The sequence below is a fragment of the Uloborus diversus genome, chromosome 6 (assembly GCF_026930045.1).
Source record: "Uloborus diversus isolate 005 chromosome 6, Udiv.v.3.1, whole genome shotgun sequence".
Lineage (NCBI taxonomy): Eukaryota > Metazoa > Arthropoda > Arachnida > Araneae > Uloboridae > Uloborus > Uloborus diversus.
Window position 1 is genome coordinate 89,948,668 of NC_072736.1, and position 21,988 is coordinate 89,970,655.

The 21,988-nt window shown below is 31.4% G+C and overlaps 1 protein-coding gene across 1 annotated transcript in view; it reads right to left on the reverse strand.

Moving 5' to 3' along the window:
- LOC129224648 (C-myc promoter-binding protein-like) overlaps nt 1-21,988 on the reverse strand; it is a 72,575-nt gene that overhangs the window by 15,406 nt on the left and 35,181 nt on the right. The window contains exons 16-24 of the mRNA XM_054859131.1: nt 20,420-20,460; nt 20,193-20,337; nt 16,334-16,462; nt 14,331-14,607; nt 13,730-13,879; nt 10,389-10,532; nt 5,611-6,663; nt 2,376-2,573; nt 540-741 (exon numbers count right to left, since the gene is read on the reverse strand). Coding sequence (XP_054715106.1) covers nt 540-741; nt 2,376-2,573; nt 5,611-6,663; nt 10,389-10,532; nt 13,730-13,879; nt 14,331-14,607; nt 16,334-16,462; nt 20,193-20,337; nt 20,420-20,460 — 2,339 coding nt within the window. The remainder of the gene's footprint in view (nt 1-539; nt 742-2,375; nt 2,574-5,610; nt 6,664-10,388; nt 10,533-13,729; nt 13,880-14,330; nt 14,608-16,333; nt 16,463-20,192; nt 20,338-20,419; nt 20,461-21,988) is intronic.

A 21,988-nucleotide genomic window follows, 5' to 3' on the forward strand; every position in this document is an offset into this window, starting at 1 on the left:
GTTTATTTACTTTAAAATTCCCCCCCCCCCCCCATTCCTGCTCCAAATGTTTCCACTGTCATTTCTTGAAAAGTTAAAACTAGAAGAAAGTCCAAGCTGTCAAAATTATAAAAGAAAAATAAATGAAAAATAAGAAAATATACTGATTAAGGAAACAAAAATAGAAGTTTTTTCCATCAATACTTAATCAGTTTTCAGAAAAATAAAACTTTCCTAATAAATTCAATAAACATTACATTCATCACAATTTTTAGATGATAAATATTGTGTACATGCCATAAATTAAAGGAATATTTCAAGAAATTATTAGTAGTGTTGTGGTAAACTAACTACATACCCAAACCAAATTCACATCAGTATAAAAATATGACCAGTTCAGTTTTATATTTTCAGAATACAAAAATTACGTTCAGAAAAAAAATCTATACAACTGTTGTAATAAAAAAAAATTTAACAGTGAATATAATCAACTGCTGCAGTATAATTTCTCTTATCAACAATCTACCTTACCATGCAAAAATTTACTCCATCAAACTTACCGAGTATTTAAATTTGAATCATCTGCACTCCAGCCTTCCATAATTTCTTCATCATACAATAAGGATGAACATGCCATGCAGCGTGAGCAAGTAGTCATTGTAATTTCAATTGCAGTTTTGTGAGAGGATGCATTATCAGTTTGAACCGATTTATTCATTTCAAACATCTCATATACTTGAGAAGAAAATACTGGTGCACTACCTGCAACATATAAACAAAAGTAACATTAAATAACAAATACATGCTAAATTTTAAAATCCTGTACCATAAGGGACAATTCAGTATTTTTTCGAGTTACTATTACATATTTTGAACATTTTTTTCAATGGTTTGAATATTTTTACATTTCATATTGCTTTTTTTTTCCCCCATTTTCTACGATGAAAAATTTTCATCTAAAACACTAAGTGAGAATAGCGCTTCATAAAATTTTTTTCATCTATTTTCAAATTTCAATGCCTGAAATACACTTGTAAAGGTGTTAAAAGTGTATGTGCATACACTTATTTTATACAGAAGGGATTAACAAAAATAAGTATGAAGAATAAAATTAAAATGATTTTTTTTCTAATGCTTAGGTACTGCCAGTAAAAAAGTGTTGAACATTTCACTTTATAAAGTCTCAGTTTCTAATAGAAACAACTTGTACACAAAAACAAATCACATTAAATTATTTTATAATTTTATTGATTTTTTTTTTCTTTACAAGAAACTTTGTTTTCAAGGAATTTCCTGACTTTTGATTTAAAGAATGAGAAGTTTGTTTTTGTAATTATTAGGGAGTTTAGGAGAAGACATTAAAATTTAGGAGCGTCTCTACTGAATTGCAAAAGTTAGTAGATCAAATAGTAGATGCACAAAAAAAAGCAAGAAAACAAAAATAAAAATTTCTTAAAATGATATTTTTAAAATATGTAACATTCCTTCAGTAGCAAGATCTATGGATATAATGAATGATCCACAAACTTAACATAAAGTAAACATTTGCTAAGAAAAGTTATTTTGCTCTATAAATTAACTTATAATTTTTATATAAAGGTTGCCCAAATGAAAAGTGAACAAGTTGAATAAAAGTGATACTTTTAATGTAAATGAAAAGAAATCGTCATGGGCGATTGTCGTCGTGGAGCGTTGAAGCACAGGTCCCAGCGTTGCAGCAGCAGGTCGATGCCTTCACTGTAGAAAGATTGGGGCTGATTCCTGAGGAAGTCCTGCTTTGCTTCCTTCACTTCATCGTCCGAATGGAAATGTTTCCCCTGTAATGCTCTGGTCCAAAGATGTGGAAGTCACAGGTGGACCAGTTCGGACTATAGGGGGGTGCTCCAAAACTTCCCCAACAAAAAACTTGTTTAGGGTCCTCTGAGTTTCCTGGGATGATCTTTGTGGATGATAGTGTGAACCGTTCCTTTACTCAGGTTGAGTTCGTCACTGAATTCACGGGTCTCTTAATCTTATGATTAGCTCGGATCATTTCATTAACAAAGGCAATGAAATCATTGGTGATAGCGATGTTTGCTTGGCCCGGTCTCGGCAGATCTGATGTCGTTCGCTGCCCTTAACTGTACTACCGTATTTTCCGATCTGGACGCATCTATGGATAGCATGACTTTCCTTTTGTACAGTTTTCTCTACTGCAAACAAGTTTAACTGCTGAACGGCATTTGAGATGCATACCTCATACCCCCCTTTATATACTTGTGCAGTGATGCTCTAATTGAATCATTCATTCTGATGTTATTGCACTTGTCCACTTTTCATTCGGGCAACCCTTATATAAATTATATTTCAAGATAAAAACAAAAAAGAAAAAAAGGCAGAATATCTCAACAACTTACCAACATGTGGCAGGCTATTTTTATGCTCTGATTTTCCGTAAATTTTCTCTTTCAAACTACTATCAAAGCCAAAAGTTGAGCTGCTGAGACTTGAAAAATCTAAACTAATTCGGTGACCATCAGCTGTAAGTCCACCTGAATCAAGCTCATCATAAATTACCAACTGATCAGCAACATTGTGCTGACTGGAATAAGGACCTGCCAAAAGAACAAATTCATTTCTTAGAAAAAGACAAACCAGGCACTAAACGAATGACTACATTGAATTATTACTAAACTCACTTGAATATTTCAAATGTAATAGCATTATAAGCTGTAAATGAAAATATAATTCTAGGTTCTGTGGAAAAAAAATAACACAATGTTTGTAAAAATTGTATCTCCCAATACTATATTCACAGGATAATGTGATTTAAAAAATGAATAATAAAGTAAATAAATAATTTAATATAATAAAAATTAATAGAAAAATAATAATATAATCTACAATTTTTGTTTGGTTGCATTGCCTTTAATTTATTTAGGTAAGAATTTGTAATGCTGTACATTCAAACTCCCCCCCCCCCTTGCTCTTCTTTAAAAAAAAGAAAGGGAACAAATCTTCATTGTTTTCCTCATAATTTATAGTTCATTGAGTACTTAGCTTTTTGAGATATGGTTTTGTCTTTACTCCCAACATTGAACCAGGGGCGGCATTTCAGCATTTCATTTGGGGGGTTGAGTTTCTTAAATATGTATTACACAGTGTGGTCAGAAACACACATTAGCTAACAGGAAGTGGTTATAAAATCGGTTTAATATGAATAAAAATTAGTGTTTGGAAACAATTAAAACTTTGATTCACTTTCTAATATGTTATCATACAAAACATCTCAATACTAAAGTTTTTATACCTTTTGGGAAAGTTTTAATGCATGACTTTTGGAATTTGGGAAAGCAGCTATCAGTGCCCAGTGTCGTGCTGTTTTGCCAGTACAGCTAAATAGAAATGTTTTTTTTTTCCCATTGTGCTTCGAAAATAATTCTCTAACCTCCTAAAACATTAAAAAAAAAACTTTCCCTACTAGCTGAGCTGCTTGGAATAGTTAAAAATTAATTAAAGTAACAAAGTTATGTATGAAAACACTTTTTATATCTTGCTCTTCAAAATCACCCAGGCAAATTCAAAAATTGTGAGGGGCTTAGTTTTTACTCATCAAATAATTTAGTCTCGTCGGCGCTCTCAGCTTCAATGAGATGTCATATGCCTCCTGCTCTGTTAATCGCTATTCCAGACTGATGAGTCCATAACAAGGACGAAATTGTAGTCTCTGGATGTAATAACGGTCTTTCAGTAGATGGCTTGTAATTTTCCTGCATCATGCTAAAAATTTTACTCATAATTGAATCATTTTATTTTTCGTTTTCAAAATCCAATCCAGATAATATATAGAAACCAACCATACAGAAAAATAATTATCATCAAATCTTGTGTTAATTTCATTCAAAACTGATCTATTACTTTCTACAAAATATTTATAAAAAAAAACAGTATTTGACTTCACATCATCATGTGATTTTTTTTTTTTTTTTTTTTGCGCCTTTTAAAAATTGGCTCAGAGGAAGAATTTTTTTGAAATGTTTCATGATTGATTGAAATATATATCTGTGTAAAATCTGTTTTCAGTTTCAATTGTAGATTGAACTGTGGTAGTATGGTGCACAGATCAATTGTATATTGAACTGTGGCTTGAATAGTCCAAAAATTAAGGGTAGCCGATTGAAGATGTTTTGATAGAGTAAAGCATTTTTCAAAAACTTTCCTCAATACAAACAAATTAAATAAAAATTCAAACGAAGTCATACATGCTAAAGGGCATGAGCTTTTTCACCATTGAAAGAGTCGTTCTGCAATAATTTTTCCAGTCATTAAATCACTGCTTTGAAGTTATAGAGAAATGTTTTTATGGTTTTAACTCTTGAAGACAATCTTGTGCCACTTCGAGATTGCATAATTATAGGTCCCCATAAAAGTTATTTGTTGATATGTTTTTTTTTTGTTATTATTATTCAATAATCACATGCATTTTTAAGAGCTGCTATGAAAGCATATAATGCACTGAGCAGCTGAAACGTGTTTCTAGCAGAAGAAAGCGATGAACACTCATTAAATAATTATACACTTAAAATGAGCATAAATGTGAATGTAAAATATCAAGAAATTTTCTTGTGAAAACCATGCATCCACACCACTTTGCACGAGCCTCTCATATTGAACATGCCATCGTTACGCTGGGCACACAAATATGAATATTTAGCTTATATGAGGAAATGTCTTCTTTAGTTAAATTAACCATGGTTCTCTATCAGTATTATATGTTCAGAAAAAGCCGAAAAATACTTCATGAATTTCTAAGTCATCGTACAAATACGAAAAACACTTTTTTTAGTCTGGGAAAGTATTGAGTTTCATCAAATAGTTACTGAGAACCAGCGAGATTTTTTTTTATGAACATTCATTTCCGACTTACATAAATTAAGTTCACCCATTTTCTCAAAAAATTTGGGGGTGCGACCGCCTTCTCTTGACCCCCCTATTTGCCGCCCCTGCATTGAACTCATGAGCAGGAAAAGGAAATCAATTTGTACTGGCAAATATTTATACAGCTTTCAGGAGACCAACCAAAAATCTTATAGCATCAGATTCTAAGTGTTAAAATTGCATTTTCAAGTGAAACATATTGTAAAAAAAAAGTTTTAATTTGGTGCAATGCAAAAATTGAAGCCAAAGATACAATGCATATAAAAAGAGCATTTACAATATTAAAAGGCAGCAGTTAAAAAAGTTTACATTAAAATTAACTATTTATGTCATAAACAGCATGAATAACTAAAACTTAAATGACGTTTACGGTTCATTCTATACAGAGTAAGAAATTTTCTCGTAAAACAATAATTAACATCATAAATTAACTTTATACACTCAAAACAAAATTTCTGCTTATTAGACATTTGAACTTGGTTAACTAAACAGGTCTACCAACACGGGGTGGGGGGGGGGGGAAACGCAAACTGCAACATTGTTTTTAGGTGGAAGTTTTAAGGGGTATTTTTCTCTTTTTAGAGAGGCTCCTGATTTGGGGGATCTTTTTTGTATTTGGTAGGGGAGCACCCTTGCTCTGGGGGAAGGGCATTTCTGAATATAAAGTAAACTTTTGAAGGCAAAAAAAATAATTAACCAAAAAAATTCACTCACTTTTAGTGGGTGTGTTTGATGCAGACAAGGAACTCTTGATTTCATTCAATTTTGACGACACCGAAGTAACAGCGGATTTCAAGCTGTCAAAGAGAACTTCTGAATGTTTGGAGGTTAATCGTGAAATACCAAAAGCAGAGGAACTAACAGGAAAAGATCTCAGTGGAGAGTCCGATCTTTCATTGCTGGAAGGCTGTGACAATCGTGGAGACATTGGAAGTGTTGAGGACCTAGACATCGATAAATTTTCATTTGCACCCAAATCTCCCAAACTTTCTTTGCGTTGCTTCATTTTTGGTATGGAATTTCTAGCACCACTGTGAAATGTTGAGCTCCTAGATACCTTATTACCTTGCTTTCTCCTAAAAGACTCACGATAAACATTCCCGAATGTAGTTGTAATGTTGGATGCAACTCGAGGCAAAGCACTGCTTGAAAAATCCCAATTTTGCCATGCTTCTTTTAGAGGAGTAAATGTTGATGAAAGAAAATCCTGTGATGAAGTTTCTGATTCCTCGTTTACATTTTTTTCTTCGATGATACCAGCAGAATCATCCGATGACAGACTAGATACGGCACTATGTTTGGATTCTTCAGATATTTTTCTTTGTTTCTCTATTGGAATATTGGGAGATTTAGGTCTGTCAAAAGAGAAAATAATAAGATCTTGTTCGGTTTCTGGCTCTTCATCACAGCGAGTAAGTCCAAAACTTTTCATACTCTTTTCCTTCTCATCTCGCTTTTTGTCAAAAAGGCCTTTTTTTAGAGGAGAGTCGATCCATTTAGCTAGAGGTTCATTGTCCTCTTTTGAATTTCTAATTTTTCGTATAATTTGTGCATCGTTTCCAAAACTATGCGAACGTAAAAAAGGTATATTTGATTCATTTTCACAGGGACTATCACATAAGCTTTTATTACACAGCTGGTAACTCCTTGAGGTACGACAATTACAATCACCAGCACTCCTATGACGTCTACGGCTATTTGATTCATCACCTGCTTCATCTATGCTTGATGTCCTGCTAGTCATAAGAATGCCAGCACTACTGTCAACTACAATAAAACATTTTTTAAATTACAACTAAGAAAATATATTGGTACAAAAAAAAATGTTTAACTAATAACCCAATTAATGTTACTAGCACTAGGTAAGTAAATGTTTAGGTTTCAGCTCTGCAATTCATGTATACATATTGTTACCAAACGCTGTTGTTACTTGCAATGGGGGAGAGAACTATCTCCCCCTCCCCTCATTGCAAGTAATAGCAGCTCTTAGCCAACTATTCCAAATGCCTACAATGCTGTTGAAGAAATTTTTTTCCCTAATTTCAAGATTAACTTGGTATTTAAGAAGTTTAAAACAATGGCTCCTAGTGCAGTCATATGAGCATTGTAGCCATCTATCAAATTTTAGTCTATATTTAAAGAAATTTAAGAAACTAGATCTTACAATCTTTTGCTCCAGACCATATATGTTTATTGTTTTAAGCCTGGAATTATAAAAAAAAACATATATTTTCATCAAAACTACTTAACAGAAAGTTGATACCCTTTTACCTTAAAGAAATGTTTTTCTTCAGCTTTTATATATTCAAATCAAGAGCTTTCAAGCACTGAATTCATGTTTTGATAGACATTAAAATCAGTGGTTGGAAGTAGAGCGCTACAAGTAGCGACGCTACTGTAGTAGCTACATTTTTTAGTAGTTTGTAGTGTAGCGCACTACTTTCTTAAAAAAGTAGAGCAGCGAGTAGTTCGATACAAAAAAAAGTAGTTTATAGCGATTTCTAAAAACTACTTTTAAATAAATTTTCAAAAAAAAAAAGAAAGAAAGAAAGAAAAGAAGAAAAAAAGAGGTTTCAACCGAATCTGACGGGTGCAAGTTTTACGCAAGTATAACTTGCACCAATCAAATTTGTAAGACTCTGAAAAATTCCAGCTGACCTCAGACATATTCTTTTGGTGCCATTCGTTCCATCTATGACGCCATTAGTTTGTTTGGCATCGAAATTTTCACATTTCCCAAATATTCGCCTTGAAAAGAGCATGGCTTAGAAATTAAAAAAAAGCGATAACTGCCAATTTAGTACCGCGTTTGCGTTTTCTGAGAGAGGGGTGGGGGAGGGGGCTCAAAAAAGTATCTATACGATTTTCCATGAACATACCTGTAATTTTTGACATTTAAAAACATCCCTCAAACTGTTTCGACCCATTTCTTAATTTCATATTACCAAATTTAAATATAGAGAACTGAAATCTTACTGTATTAAAATAAATAAATAATAATAATAAGCTGTGTTATTGAATAAAAGCACTATTAGGATGCAGAAACTCAATGGAGGAGAATGACATAAATTGAAACAGTACGGTACATATAGTATGTAGCTATAATAAAATGCAACATTACAATAGTACTGTACAGTGGACACAGTAATTATATTCTACACACTCTTTAGTTGTTCTAGCATATCGAAAATCTTTACATTTGTTTAGTTGTCAGAAACTTTCTATTTTTCCCTCAATTTTTGAACTTCAGATTAACTTATGGGAAATGATGTATCATCAACTTCATATTTAGAATGAAAAAGAAGCGGAGCGACTTGTACACTGACAAAGCGATGCTTCGACTAGTACGGTGTGGGGAACTTCCGCTTTCAGCGATTGCTAAAGGGAACGTTTATTCACGAAACTAATATTAAGTGTGTTGCGGGTGAGGAATTCGCGTTAATTCCGAAATTCGTTTCTCGAGGAAAACTCTGCATAAACCGAATCGCGTTGCCGCGCGAGTTCACTGTAATTTAAAATTGTACATTGAAGAGAAGTAAGCTTTTATTTCATATTTCGGATATTTATTAATGTTCGATTATAAATACTAGTACCGTTTTTCATATTTTTCTATTTCTTTTTTTTTTTAACTGATTGAGTGTGTTGATACATTAACCTAATAAAAGTCGATTATTAAAAATTTAGTTTTTGAGGCTTTCGGTAAAATTGAAAAATGCTTTTATTTCATTTTATCAGTGGCATAAGGTGGTAGATAGTGTCCAGTTCCGGACCACTAACTTGATGATCAAAACCAATTAATAGTTCAAAAAATATAAGTTCTCTATAAGATTAACTCCTATAATAATAGTTAAAATTTGTTTAAAAAATGTTTTTCATCATCTAAAATCAATGTTATGAATGTGTATGTATGAGTAAAATTTAAATTAAATTATGACTGCATCTACTTACATTTTCAAGTAGCCAAGTTGCACTTCTTGGATTAAATATTCACTGTTAGGAATGGATTAAAAATTTGAAGGTTGAATTCTTTCAACTTTTAATCCTTTCCTAAAGCGAATACAGTAAAACCTGAAGTTGACCACCTTTGTAAGTTGGTCACCTGTTTAAGTTGACCACTAAAGTAGTGCACCGCGAGTGGCCAACTTACACAGGGTTCACTGTATTCATAAAAATCGTAAAAAATCCTTCGAATGACAAATTGGCTAATTAAAGGAAGGAAAGAATAAATAATTCTTAGTAAAATTTCATGTTCAAATAAGCCAATTTATTAGTCTAAACCATATTTTGAATTCTTTTCGTTCAATCCTCAAAAGGTGTGTATGTGTATGTTTTCATTTATTTATTTTTTAAAAAGTAGCGAAGTAGCGACTACATTTCAAAAGTAGTTTGTAGTTGCTACATTTTGAAAAAAGTAGTTGTAGTTAACTACATTTTTCATAAAGTAGTTGTAGTTATAGTACGCTACAAAAAAAAATGTAGTTTTTCCAACCACTGATTAAAATTAATAGTACATAAATAGTAAATAAGACAGAAATGCATTAAAATGTGCATACAATTTAACTTTCAAGTCTCTCAAAAAGGAAATTTTAAAAACTCATGTCACTACTTTACATATTACTTTGAAATTTTCACCACTGTTTATTTATATGTTCACAATTGTACTGAAGTGAAATGATTTCTTTAGGTCTTACTTTTCCCAAAAGAGCTATTTTTATGGTGAAAATGTTTCTTTTTTTTTCCATTTAAAAAGTGACTAGTGGCTAAAATGTTATAAATTATGAAATCACCGAAGTTTCCTTAAAATTTCACTTCAATCGACTCTTAGATATAACTTGAAAAGACTAAAAATTGTAAGTTTCTATTATTAAAATGTTTTGAGAAAAAGGTACGTATACAGGGTACCAACTCCCCTTAAATCTTTTAAATGCATGAGAAAAATTTTACAGTGGGAAAAAATTACCAAACATTATATAAATTAATTTGATATTTCCCCCAAAATATAAACAACTCATTTCAGCATTAAATGCTCGGTTGGGTGACTCAAGAAAAAAACTGATGAGGCCAAAAACCACAAAAGTGAATACTTTCATTCTATTAACAATTCGTATATATTTTAGTTAAATATTTAGAGAACATTCTGAGTGCCTTAGGATTTGAAAATACAGCAGAAGATAGCTCATTGCAAGCAAAGACTACATACAATTTTTGAGGACTTCTGGAAGCCCCAAATACCTTAGGAAGTTCAAGTGCTTTCAAACTCATGGAAATCACAATTACCATAAATGTGAAGGCAAAAATAATTTTCCCTTAGAGAAAGTTGAGATTCTTAGTAATAAAAATGTTTGATTCAACAACTTCAATTCTCAAATTGAGCATCAAATCAGTTCATTGTACAATTATTGATCACTTACAAAAACAGTGAAGTTCATGTGTAATATCAAACAATTTATAAACAATTCAAAAGGTAAGTTCACAAACTAAAAATTAATTACCTGCACATTCATGAAGTTGTGAAAGACTACCCATGCTGGTGGCAGAACTTTTGACGATGCTATGAACACGAGATCGAAAGCTATCAGATTCCGAAAAGTCTATTTCTTTGAATTTTAAACATCTTGCAACGGTGCATTTCTTACCTTCAAAAAAGAAAAGAAAATATGTTTTTAAAAATCAGTAATAAAACTGAATATTTTTTTTAAATTAACTTCATTGCTTACCTCCACAAGAGAACAAAGTTTGGAATATTTCAAATATTATGATTTTGTATTCAATCACTAATGATTTGTGCAAAACCTTGATTATTAATTAGCCTGTGCAATGGATTCTTATTATTTATTGATCAAAAACTAAATATTTAATGGCAGCTTCAGAAAAAACTAACTTTCCTTAAAGAAAAAAAAATGTTTGACTCTATTCTGAAGTCCATTCAATATTCTATGTATCTGCAAATAACAAGAAAATATTAGAACTATCTTAAATAAGATTTAAAAGTTTTAAAAAATTTTTAATCAGCCTAACTGTAAGCAAAAGCTGTTGCAGTCTAGGAGAAGATAGACAAAATTGAGGTTTTTTTAGAGTACAAGACAAAGTTTGATTTATAAAAATGCTATATATTTTTTTAATTTTTAATTTTAATTTTTTTTTCTTAAATCCCTAGTTTAAATACAAACTTGTGGACATGGATCAGTAAAATAGCAGTATTTGAAAATACACAAGAATATCCAAAAGTAAATTTTAAAAGACAATAAAATTAAATAATACGTATAACATCAAAAACACTAAAAATTCAAAAGTCTGTAAAATGTAAGTTCAAAAGAGATCCCTTTCGGTTAGCACAATACAACCAAGAATGTGTTTGGGCAAAACTTACGCTTGAGCAAGAGTAACTAGTTTTGTCATGAATTTCTTTTTATCAATAACAACTTTGTATTTTGAGATTATGCAGTGAGCATCTCATTTTTATGAAATGTTTTCTATTTGGTGATCCTTTTCATTTTCCTATATTTGGAGCAGTTTAGAAAGATAACTATTTTTAAAATTAAATTCAGTAAAACTATTTAAAAAAAAAAACAGCACCAATCTAATGTAACAAAGGTTCCCAAACTGGGGGCTGCAGCACTCTAGGCTGCCCCAAGGAAAGGCAAGGGGTGCGGCAAATTGCCCACGGTATCAATATCTATCTATACTAATAGTATAAAGCTGAAGAGTTTGTTTCTTTGTTTGAACATTCTAATCTCAGGAACTACTGGTTCAAATTGAAATTTTTTTTTTTTTTTTGTTGAATAGTCCATTTATTGAGAAAGGCTATAGGCTTTTTTTTTTTAAATCAGAATGATTGAAATATTTGTAATTGCAAATTAAATGTGTAATTAAATATTTTGCTCAATGAATTTCTAATAGATGGTGGGTACGTTTAGTTCTATGAATTCCTAATAGATGGCATAAGTTAACTCATTGAGTTCACTCTGCAGCGCTGACCAACAGTGTCAATAGCTGCAAGGAACCTTGCCACACAGTTAAAAGGCTATGCTATTGTGGAAGTTGTGGTCAGCAAATTGCATTTTGAACACTTTTTTTTTTATATATATTCATGTACATAATTTTCTACATGAATATTTGTAGGGTTTGATTGAATTTGATTTTGTAGGATTTTTTTTATTAGGTTTTGTTTTCCTTATTTCTTCAAAGTTTCTTTTTGTTCTTGTAGCTGGAGATAGTTACTTATCTAAGTAAATAAGTTGATTTGTCGCATTATTCAATTATGATTGTTCTTTATAATGTTTTTATTATAGTACAACTGCATTGATCGGCTTTGCACGATCTACCTTGAAAATAAAAGTTATGTCAAGTGATGATGTTCAACAATCAGGCTACAATTAGAGAAAAAAATTAGTTTAAAATTTCCCGTCAAAATAATCATTCTTAAAAAAAATCCAAATCAAAAATGCCTGAATAAACTAAATGTAATACAGTAGAAGACCGTTATAACACCAACCTAAATAACGCAATGCCCTATAAACCGAACAACTTTTCAGAAGTAAACAATAGGTTTTGAAGTTAAAAAACTCCCTCTGTTTTGTCTTGCAAACATAAAAATTGTTAGGAAAATTAAATTTTGAAACACTTTTTTATCTTTCCATCTTAATTCAAATTTTTAAAATGAAAATTAGTGTTCACAGTAAAAAGAAAATATCAGATGGCTCTTGAAAATGCAGCTGTTATGCAAACCATGAAGCTAGCAGAAGTGCAACATAATGCACTTTCTTTTGATTGTGAGACGTATTTATTTGTGAAAAATTAATTGTAATATTGATGCTTTAATACTCATTGCAGATAAAACTCATTCTGAAGTGCTAATATATATAGATATATTCTGAATATTAGTTTCAAAATCTGTGAAATGATCTATATAACGCAAAAACCTGTATAACGCAAAAGCTCTGGTCCCAAGGTGTGCGTTATAACGGTCTTCTACTGTACCTAAAATTCTAAAAAAAAAGAAAGAAGACAAATTGCCAAATAATAATCAAAAGGAGACATTTTTACCTCAAAACAAAAACAAAATTTTATTTAGTCAAAGCCAAGGAAAAAAAATTGGCAACTTTCTGAACGCTAACTTAAAATGAGATCGGGCTGACGATAGTTTTCAGATATGAAAATAGTTCCATTAGGCCTAACAGTGCTTTTGAATTTTTTTTCCAGTTTGTCTACAGCCCCCCCCCCCCCCCTTTTTTTTAATTGTAAGTTATGCAATTGCATGGAAATGAACCTTTTCGGTGTTTTTCCCGGGCTTTCGAGTGGCACCAAAATCAAAGTGGTCGGATAATTATTTCGGGTAGAAAGAGGCATTTAATGCCATTTTTGGGCTTTAAAATTAAAATTTGAGCGGCTCGGTTCTTTTTTGGCATTTGAAAACCCCCCTAAGTTCCTACTTTGGGTGCCCAAGTGCCTCCCTCCCAAACTTGGTTTAGATCCGACGTAAACTCTGGATTTGTATAAGGAACATACACATATATTCTTTTATTTGCATAGATTGTTTATTTAGCGAAACATTTTAAATGGGGGAGGGGGGACTTTTTTATTCAACAAACTTCCTTCAAATTCTTAGCATGGGCATCGCTGTGCAGATACTGCTTTACATATATAAGGGATAGACTAAAGTGCCTAGAAAAAATTCTAATTCTTCAAAGGGTGCCACAAATAAGAAAAGTTTGGGAACCTCTGCTATATAGTGTGTACAGAAACTACACTTAAAAAAATAACAATAATCCATTAGAAATTTTGTTTTCTCAAGTTTAAAATAAGGTTTCTTTTTTAAATGTATAACACTAACCAGGTTGATGACAGGAATCTGTGCTAGAAGGCACCTCCATGGTTTCTTCACCAGACTTATGGTTTTCTGTGAACTCTGTTTCTAAATTTGGTGACGGTTTAATTCCATCAACGTGGTTCATGGAGCTGTATCCCCGGTCAGAAAGACCATCTAAGATATGAAAATGAAACTTAAAAAACAAAACTAAACTGAAAGAAATCATAATTCCTAATGTTCTGAGCAGAATGATGATTTTTTAGAAACAAAGATATCTAAAGTGATAGATCAGAATAAAGTAAACAAGTCAATGTGTCACCAGACATTTATCACTTCATTAACTTTATTTTAATCAAGTTTGAAGAAGGAAATTTCTATTGATTGCAAAAAATGCATCACGAATTAATACATGGTACATTTTGAACTATTTGTAATTTAGAACACGTATATGTTCCTTTGGAACTGATTAAATAAAAAGATTATGAAATCAAATATCTCAGTAATACTTAAGATTATTTTTTTCTGATACAAATAGTTAATGATATCTAAATATTTTCTCAATAACAATAAAACTATTATACAATCTTTACTGCATGTGTACAAAGTTAATTGAAACAATAATCACCCAAATTGCTTTGATCATCAGCAAGTTTAATAAGTTCTGGAACAAAATCTGTTGGATTACTGATCCTGACTAATGCCACCTCTTCAGGATTACTACTTTCTGTACTTGTTCTACTTAAACGATCTAAGTCGGCTTCAGAGCATAAGGATATGGAACGTCGGGCTTTATTTTTCAATCCTTGGCGAAATTGGGCTATTCCTATAATGACGTTTCTCAAACGGTTCCACATTAAAGTGCTACTGGCATCAGCTGCAGGCCACTTGCTTTCTAATACTGCCTATGTGTCATAACAAGTTAAATATTATCAGCAAAATAATAAAATTGTCAATTAATTGTATTAATTAATTGTATAACATTTGTAAATAATATGATTACAACTAAGAATAATTTCAAAAAAAAAAAAAAAAAGCTAATATTACAAAACAAAAATTAAAAAAGAGCACAAATACAGCCAGATTTTGATATAAGGACACCTACGTATAAGGTCACTTTTCTAAAGTTCCGTCTCATTGAATTGGAATTATTTGTAAAGGATTATCAGACACATGACCTAATACCATAAATGCTTACATGGTCCCTTTTGTCTGACTTTCTTTGAGTGATTGCAGTACCATATACGTTCTACTCCAAGAATTTTTTTATAGTACATAATCATATAACAGTGGATAGGGGTCATTTCTCACTAAGGTAACAAAAAAAAACAAAGAATGCAATATAAAATTATGTTAACAAAAATGGTACTGAAAAGTGAAAAGGCCACACAAGCAGAAGTGTACAATTTCTAATTGCTTCCATTAATTAAAAAAATTGCAACCTAATAAACAAATATTTTTGAACATATTAAATTTTACAAAGAACTATAATGCTACAGTAAAACCTGTATAAATTGATAGCTTTTACCAGATACAGAATCAATCCTATATCATACATATTCTCTATACGTTGACCATGTATCTAAGTTGACCACCAAAGTATTGCAACACAAGTCATCAATTTACGCAGGCTTCACTGTATATACATGTTTACTTATTGAAAAATGTGAGTGAATTGGTTATAACGTCAATCTGCTTATAAATTCAGTTTTGCAAGATGTTAAGGGGTAAACATTACAAAAACTCATTAAATAAGTCGTCTTTAAATGACTTCAACTAACAGTGGTTAGCTCATCTCTATAATCTGATAGGAGGCAAGGATAAATGCATACAGCCTTTAAAGCATGAAAATGAATCTAAGTAGGAAGCAAAGTGAGTTCAAATGTGTAATGTGGGAAGGAATTGGAAAAAATAAATAATTTATGTTTTGGTGTGCTGTTGTGCTTGCAATTTGCAGAAAATTTCATTCAAAATTTTTGTATGAATAATTGAAAAATAATTTCTTCAGTAAAATATTGTCCCCCCCCCCCCTCCCAACATTTTCTGCATAGCTAATAATTTATTTCTCAAAATGATTTTCAACTTTTATGTTGTCTATGGTTGTATGGTACTACTCCATCTGATTTATGAAGTAATTTTGTCCAATGTAGGTTTTTCTAAAGTAAAAAAAAATCTTGAAATATAACAAAGTAAAAAATCAATCATTTTTAGATAAATCTCAAAGAAAAGAATTAATTTAAGCATCAATGAAAAAAATAATGGCCATATTAAGGGAGAAATAAGTAATTTATCCTATGCAATTACCCCATTCTCCATCATGTTTCCTGAAATACGTGTGGAGGACATATTAAATAAATAAATAAAATTTTTAATTTAAAGACAAATTTAAATTCATACTAATAAAAAAATCCCTTTTGACGGTTATAATTCAAATGTTCCTTTGGATCAAATTTAAATCAGTTTTTACAAATAGCATTACTTAATAAAAGTTGATGAATGGCATATTTGCCTAAGATGTAATAGTAAATAAAGGTTATAATCTAAAGACCTGGTTGATTTTCTTTTTTTTTTTAACAAACTAATCAGTTACTATTCAAAATGAGATACTTGGTATCAAAAAGTAATATTTACCTTATTGTAATAACCATATGTTATAGCATTAGGCTGAATATTATGACTTTTCATCTCAAAAAGAACTTTAACAGCAAGTGTGGGCTGACTATATAACCCACATAATAACATCATTACTCTATAACACACCTGAAATAAAATAAAAGAATCAAAATTCAGACAGCTAACAAAAATATTACACTTTTTACAGAACTATTTGTTTTTATTCAAATAGTTTTTTCATGTCCATACTTTTGTCTCAAATATGAAGGACTAGTGGTACCCGCAAGGTTTTGCCCGTAATTGAAAAATTAAAAGGTCTTTTGGTTCGCCTGTATATTTACAAATAATGTATGCTGAATTTTTTCGCCAATTGGCTTGTACCCATGTTACGGTTCCACATTATGATAATTTTGTATCTCGCCAATTGGCTTGTGCCCATGTTACGGTTCAACGTTATGATAATTTGTAATTTACTCGTCCATCTTATGATATTTTTCTTCTTAAAATTGGAATGTAAAAAGAACCACATCGAATTTTTGAAAAATCGCTTCGAGGTGCACACCCCCATGCTACATACTAACATTGTGCCAAATTTCATGAAAATCGGCCGAACGGTCTAGGCGCTATGCGCGTCACAGAGATCCCTACAGACGTCCAGGCATCCTCTGAACATCCAGACAGAGAGACTTTCAGCTTTATTATTAGTAAAGAAAAGACAATAGTTGTTTGAGAAATATTTAGGTAGTAATAATCAATGATGTAATAAATTTTTACAGATACAGTCATCAACTCAGACAGTATACACATCATTGCAGCATGCACATCATCATGAATGGTTTTCAAAAAAATGTGCATCTTAGTTAAGTTAATGCAGGCATTTTTAGCGACAATGGTTTCTTGCCAATATTTGTAACCCAGTGTTTGCATCTGGAATCTCTCTGGGTGAAAAAATATCCTTCTAAGCTAACTATAATATATGTCACTGAACCTTATAGTGCTACCACTTCCACCGCTGACCTCAACGAGAAGCCAATATAATCAATAAAGAAAGGATAAAGTTCAATGCTATCTCAAGCGGAGTTTTAGAAATTGCCCGATTTCTGTCCTGACAAGGCTCGCAAGGCTGAATTTTTGAAATCTGCATCCTCTCAGACGGTCCATTGAATCCCCAGTGTCTAAAATTAAATCTAATATTCTTTTAAATACTATTCCTGCTGAAAATTAATAAATCATATTCTTTACGCTGCAAGAAAAAAAAAGACTTGCCTTAAAGGGAAATGAATCAAATAGGATCTGTAAAATGCAATAATGAAGATAACTGTTAACAGAAAAAAATGTGAATGTATTTACTGTTGCTCAACAATCAAACATTGGCTTCAGGCAGAACCTGGCATTAGCCACATTAAAGGCCAAAAACACGATGAATTACAAAAAAATTTATTGTGTTTCATTTAAAATGCTATTGCAATAATACTAACTCATATCTGCATCTAGGTAGTTTAAATGTGCTAGTGTTATGCAACGTATTTTGAGTACATTATGAAAAATACTGTGCTAAAAAAATAGAAGATGAAAAAAAAAATTATGAGGACAGTGAATATTTTCAGCAGCTGTCTTCAAGAATGAGTCAGAATTCCTTGCCAGAACTGTTTTGTAGGCCTGATCTCATGGATTTTCTCCTGAAGTTGTCCCACAATAACCGAAGGCAAGAAAGACATTTAGTCATCAAAAGAAAGAACAAAGCTACTATTCTGACACATACTTCAGAAAAAAAATTGCATCACAGGAGCAGGGGTGTCCGAAGAGCTGACGACACCCGGGCAAAAGTTTCCTGCCCCCCCCCCTCTACACACAGAAAAATCAAGTTAGTTATAACATCAGTGCATGTTATAACTAACTTGCACTGACCCCAAGAATCGTCCAGACCCTAATTTCTAACCTTTTTTTTTTTTCAATGTGCCTCCGTAAAACTATTTTTCTAGTTACGTCACTGCAAGCAGGTGAAGAATTTCAAGACATTTGGTGGGAACTAAGCAAAGGAAAAGTGCCTTTTGTTTGATTCTAAACAGTTATATTCTCAGAATTTGTATCTGCTTCAATGATACAAAAGAAACTAATGTTTTGGAGACTGGGAGATAGGAATATTTTCGTGCACTAGGAAAAAGTTGAGAATTGTTGCAATGATCCTCTATTTTGTGTGACCATGACTATGCATCAACCTATTTTCCTGCGTATTATCCGAGGGTGGCCTATAATGCACAGATCCTAAAGATCCCCTGAAGAAAAAAAAGCTTTGTATAATCGGCGGATAATACGATATAAAAAAAGAATTGAGCAACTAAACTAAAAACGTGAAAAAGTAATTACTTTGAAGTTATAATCAAAATTAATCTAAAATATAGTATAGAAAATGATTTTTTCTTGAAATCATGACTATAGTATGCTATTTACTAGAAAAACAGAGTCAAGACAAAGGAGCAAACCGTCTAATCTTGTGCAAATGAAGGCTTCCTCCTTCACTCTATTGTTGTTTATTTTACATGGCCTGAACTGCGTAAGAAAAACATTCAAGCAATGCAAAATAAGCAACATACAGGCAGCGAATGAACATTCAAGCTATATAAAATAGACACTCAGCCAGCCTACGGTCTGTGTCTCTATTGGTGAATCCTACTGTAAATATTGAGGTTCAATGCGTTGGTGTTGAGTATAAAAATGACTCATAAAGCTGATAAACAAAAGCAAAATACTAATTTAATAAAAGACGAGAAATGTTATTAAAAATGTTCTCCAATCAAATGAGGAAAGTAATGAAAACTACTAAAATTTTTCGGCTTACTGTAAAACTTATTCTGAGAGTTTACTCAGAATAAATCTAATGGCAAGTTTGTAAGAACTTGCACATACAAAATGTGTGGCAAATGCTAATCCTACTGATGTCTGCATTAATAATTGAGGCAGTGAGAACCAAAGGTATGTACTGATAAAATTAAAAATTTGGAGATAATCATTACAAATGGTAAGAGAACCACTCCTCTGTTTTAGGGCAAAAGATGGTACTTGTAGCTCTAGTGGGTGCTGATATACAGCATGATTTATAAAAAGACATCAATGAAAATTTATCTAGGATCTGAACTTTGAACGCATTTTACATGAAATTATAAAAAGTCCACTTACATCCCTTTGCTTCTCACTGCCTCAATCGCAATAGCGACAAGGATGATTAGTTTCTTATATCTTTTTTTATTTATTTTTTGTTTTAACCTCATCGATCATTACATTACTGAAAAGTACAATTTAAGTAGAAGGACAGAGTCTACTCCACAAATTAATTGTTAGAAAAGATTTCTCTCTGCATAGATTACACTTATATCCATGCATTATTTTTATTTAAAAAAAAAATAGCTTCAGTGTCACCATTTTGTCACTAAGAGATTATAAATAAAAAGTTGATTGCCAAATAGAAGTTTCTTATTACGTGAGGAATAAACATTCAGGTCATTACACGGCTTGTTTTCTAGTTCAATTCACTCCATACCTTTGCTCAACTTATCTCACATAGGGGAAGGTTGAGTATGTTTGACATTAGTCAATTAAAGGACTGCAGTTCTTTAACCAAGTTTATTATAAGGATTTTAAGGAGATTTTTGGCCAGCAATAAATTACTTGTCTACCAGTACAGATATCATGCAGTTGTGACTTGTTACTTCTTGGCTATGACTGATCAAACAAAAATTATTTAGCTAGATGCGCACTACTCAAAATTCTTAACTTCAATATGATTGTGCAGGTACTAACTTTTTACAAGGCAATGCAAAATTAGTACAATGAAATAAGATTCAAATTCAAATTTAAGTGGAAAAAAAAGCATACATACTTCATCGGGCTGACTGATTTTATATTCTTGCATACGAACTAAGACATCAAATGCCATCCTTAAAGCATTGCTTTTAGAACTTGCAATTTTTACGTATGACGGCAAATGAATAAACCATAAACTGAAGCAATAACCAACTAGGCACCTAAAATATAAAACAAGAGTTTGAGTTTTTAACTAACTTGAAAAAACAGTAACACGAAATTATCGATCCAAATAGAACCTACTTTGCCCACATGACAGGAGTCTCAGAATGTTTTCTTGCAATCTGAAAAGGTAAAGTTTTGAAATAAATTTTAACATTGTAAACTTGAAATATTTTGCACAGATTATCAATACTTTTGAATTGGCAGTTTTACTCAAAAAAGACATAATGACAAAAGATGGAACTATGGCATATTTTTAAAACATCATTATCAAAAATAAATATTTTTACAAATTTAAGACATTATCCTCTCTTATTAAACTAACGAAATGCAGATTCAAAAACTTATGAAATGTACATACTATAGTTTGATTAAATGACTAAGTCCTCTCCATTTTAATTAAACATTAGCAACAAAAGATGTTACAAATATGATTTTATTTAAGAAATTACTAATCGAAAATTCACAGAAATAATAATAATGATACGATGAATTTAAAAAAATTAAATTTCAAAGGAAAATAGCTAGGCACTGCTATATAAAAAATATTTTAAGTGATGCTCCACATTTTCTGAGACCATAAAACATAGTGTACAAGATTTGGAGAAAGAAGCATTAAAAATGCCACTTTTAAAAAGCAGCACTGGGAAAAGAGGAGTAAGCACACATAAAGGGTCAATAGATGTTAGAAAGAAGGACTTTGATTTAGACATTATCAATCATGCCTAGGATAAGTTTTTCAGTATTAAAATTAACAATCTAGGTATCTTTTCAATGAATCAAATATATACACATCCAAGGCATCCTTAGTAAATAGAAATGCTACATAATGCTAGAAGTATATTTTCTTTAAAAACTAAAATTTACAGAAGAAAATACATTTTTACAATGAAAAAAAAAATGGAGTCTTTGAAAACTGCTTAAAGGAATATATTTTTCACATCAATAGAGGGTCTAAACCCCCAATAAGGCAGGAAAGAAAAGCTTTGATGCAATCTAAAACTTTAGGCGCCAAATTTAGGCATCAAATCAAAATTTTTAGTCTTAAACTGTGACCTAACATATTTCTATCACTGGGATTAAGGCTGTTCCGGTAGAAAAACATGCTAAACTTGACTCTTTGGAAACAGCGACAAAAAAAATCTAATCGCCGGATTGCAATGAAACTTTTTACTATATCAGATGAATGTGTAAAGAACAACGTGCATGAAGTAAATTGCTGCTGAGTTACCTACATTTATCACAAAATGATATTAAAAAGTACTTTTTGTCAAATATGAAATATTTCTCTTACACACATTCATGAAAAATCATCTAAACACAGAGATTTGAGATTTTTTTCTCTGAACCATAGAAACAATGTAGACGCACTGCAATTGAAATATTTTGTAAATATCATTAAAAAAATTTTCAATGCTCACATGTTCTGAAACTTACTCGATTCTGTCCACTAATCTTATAGTTGCCTAAAGTGATAATAGATGGCGTCAAAAACTCGAATAAGTAAGGATACGTGAAATTAAGGTCTATTTTATTAATAGCTCGGCTTTTTTCTCATTTTTATGCTAATAAATGATTCCATATGGACCATAAACTTTCTATAACAAGTTTCATTACTTCATATTTTTCATAAATCAGTCTAGATTTTTT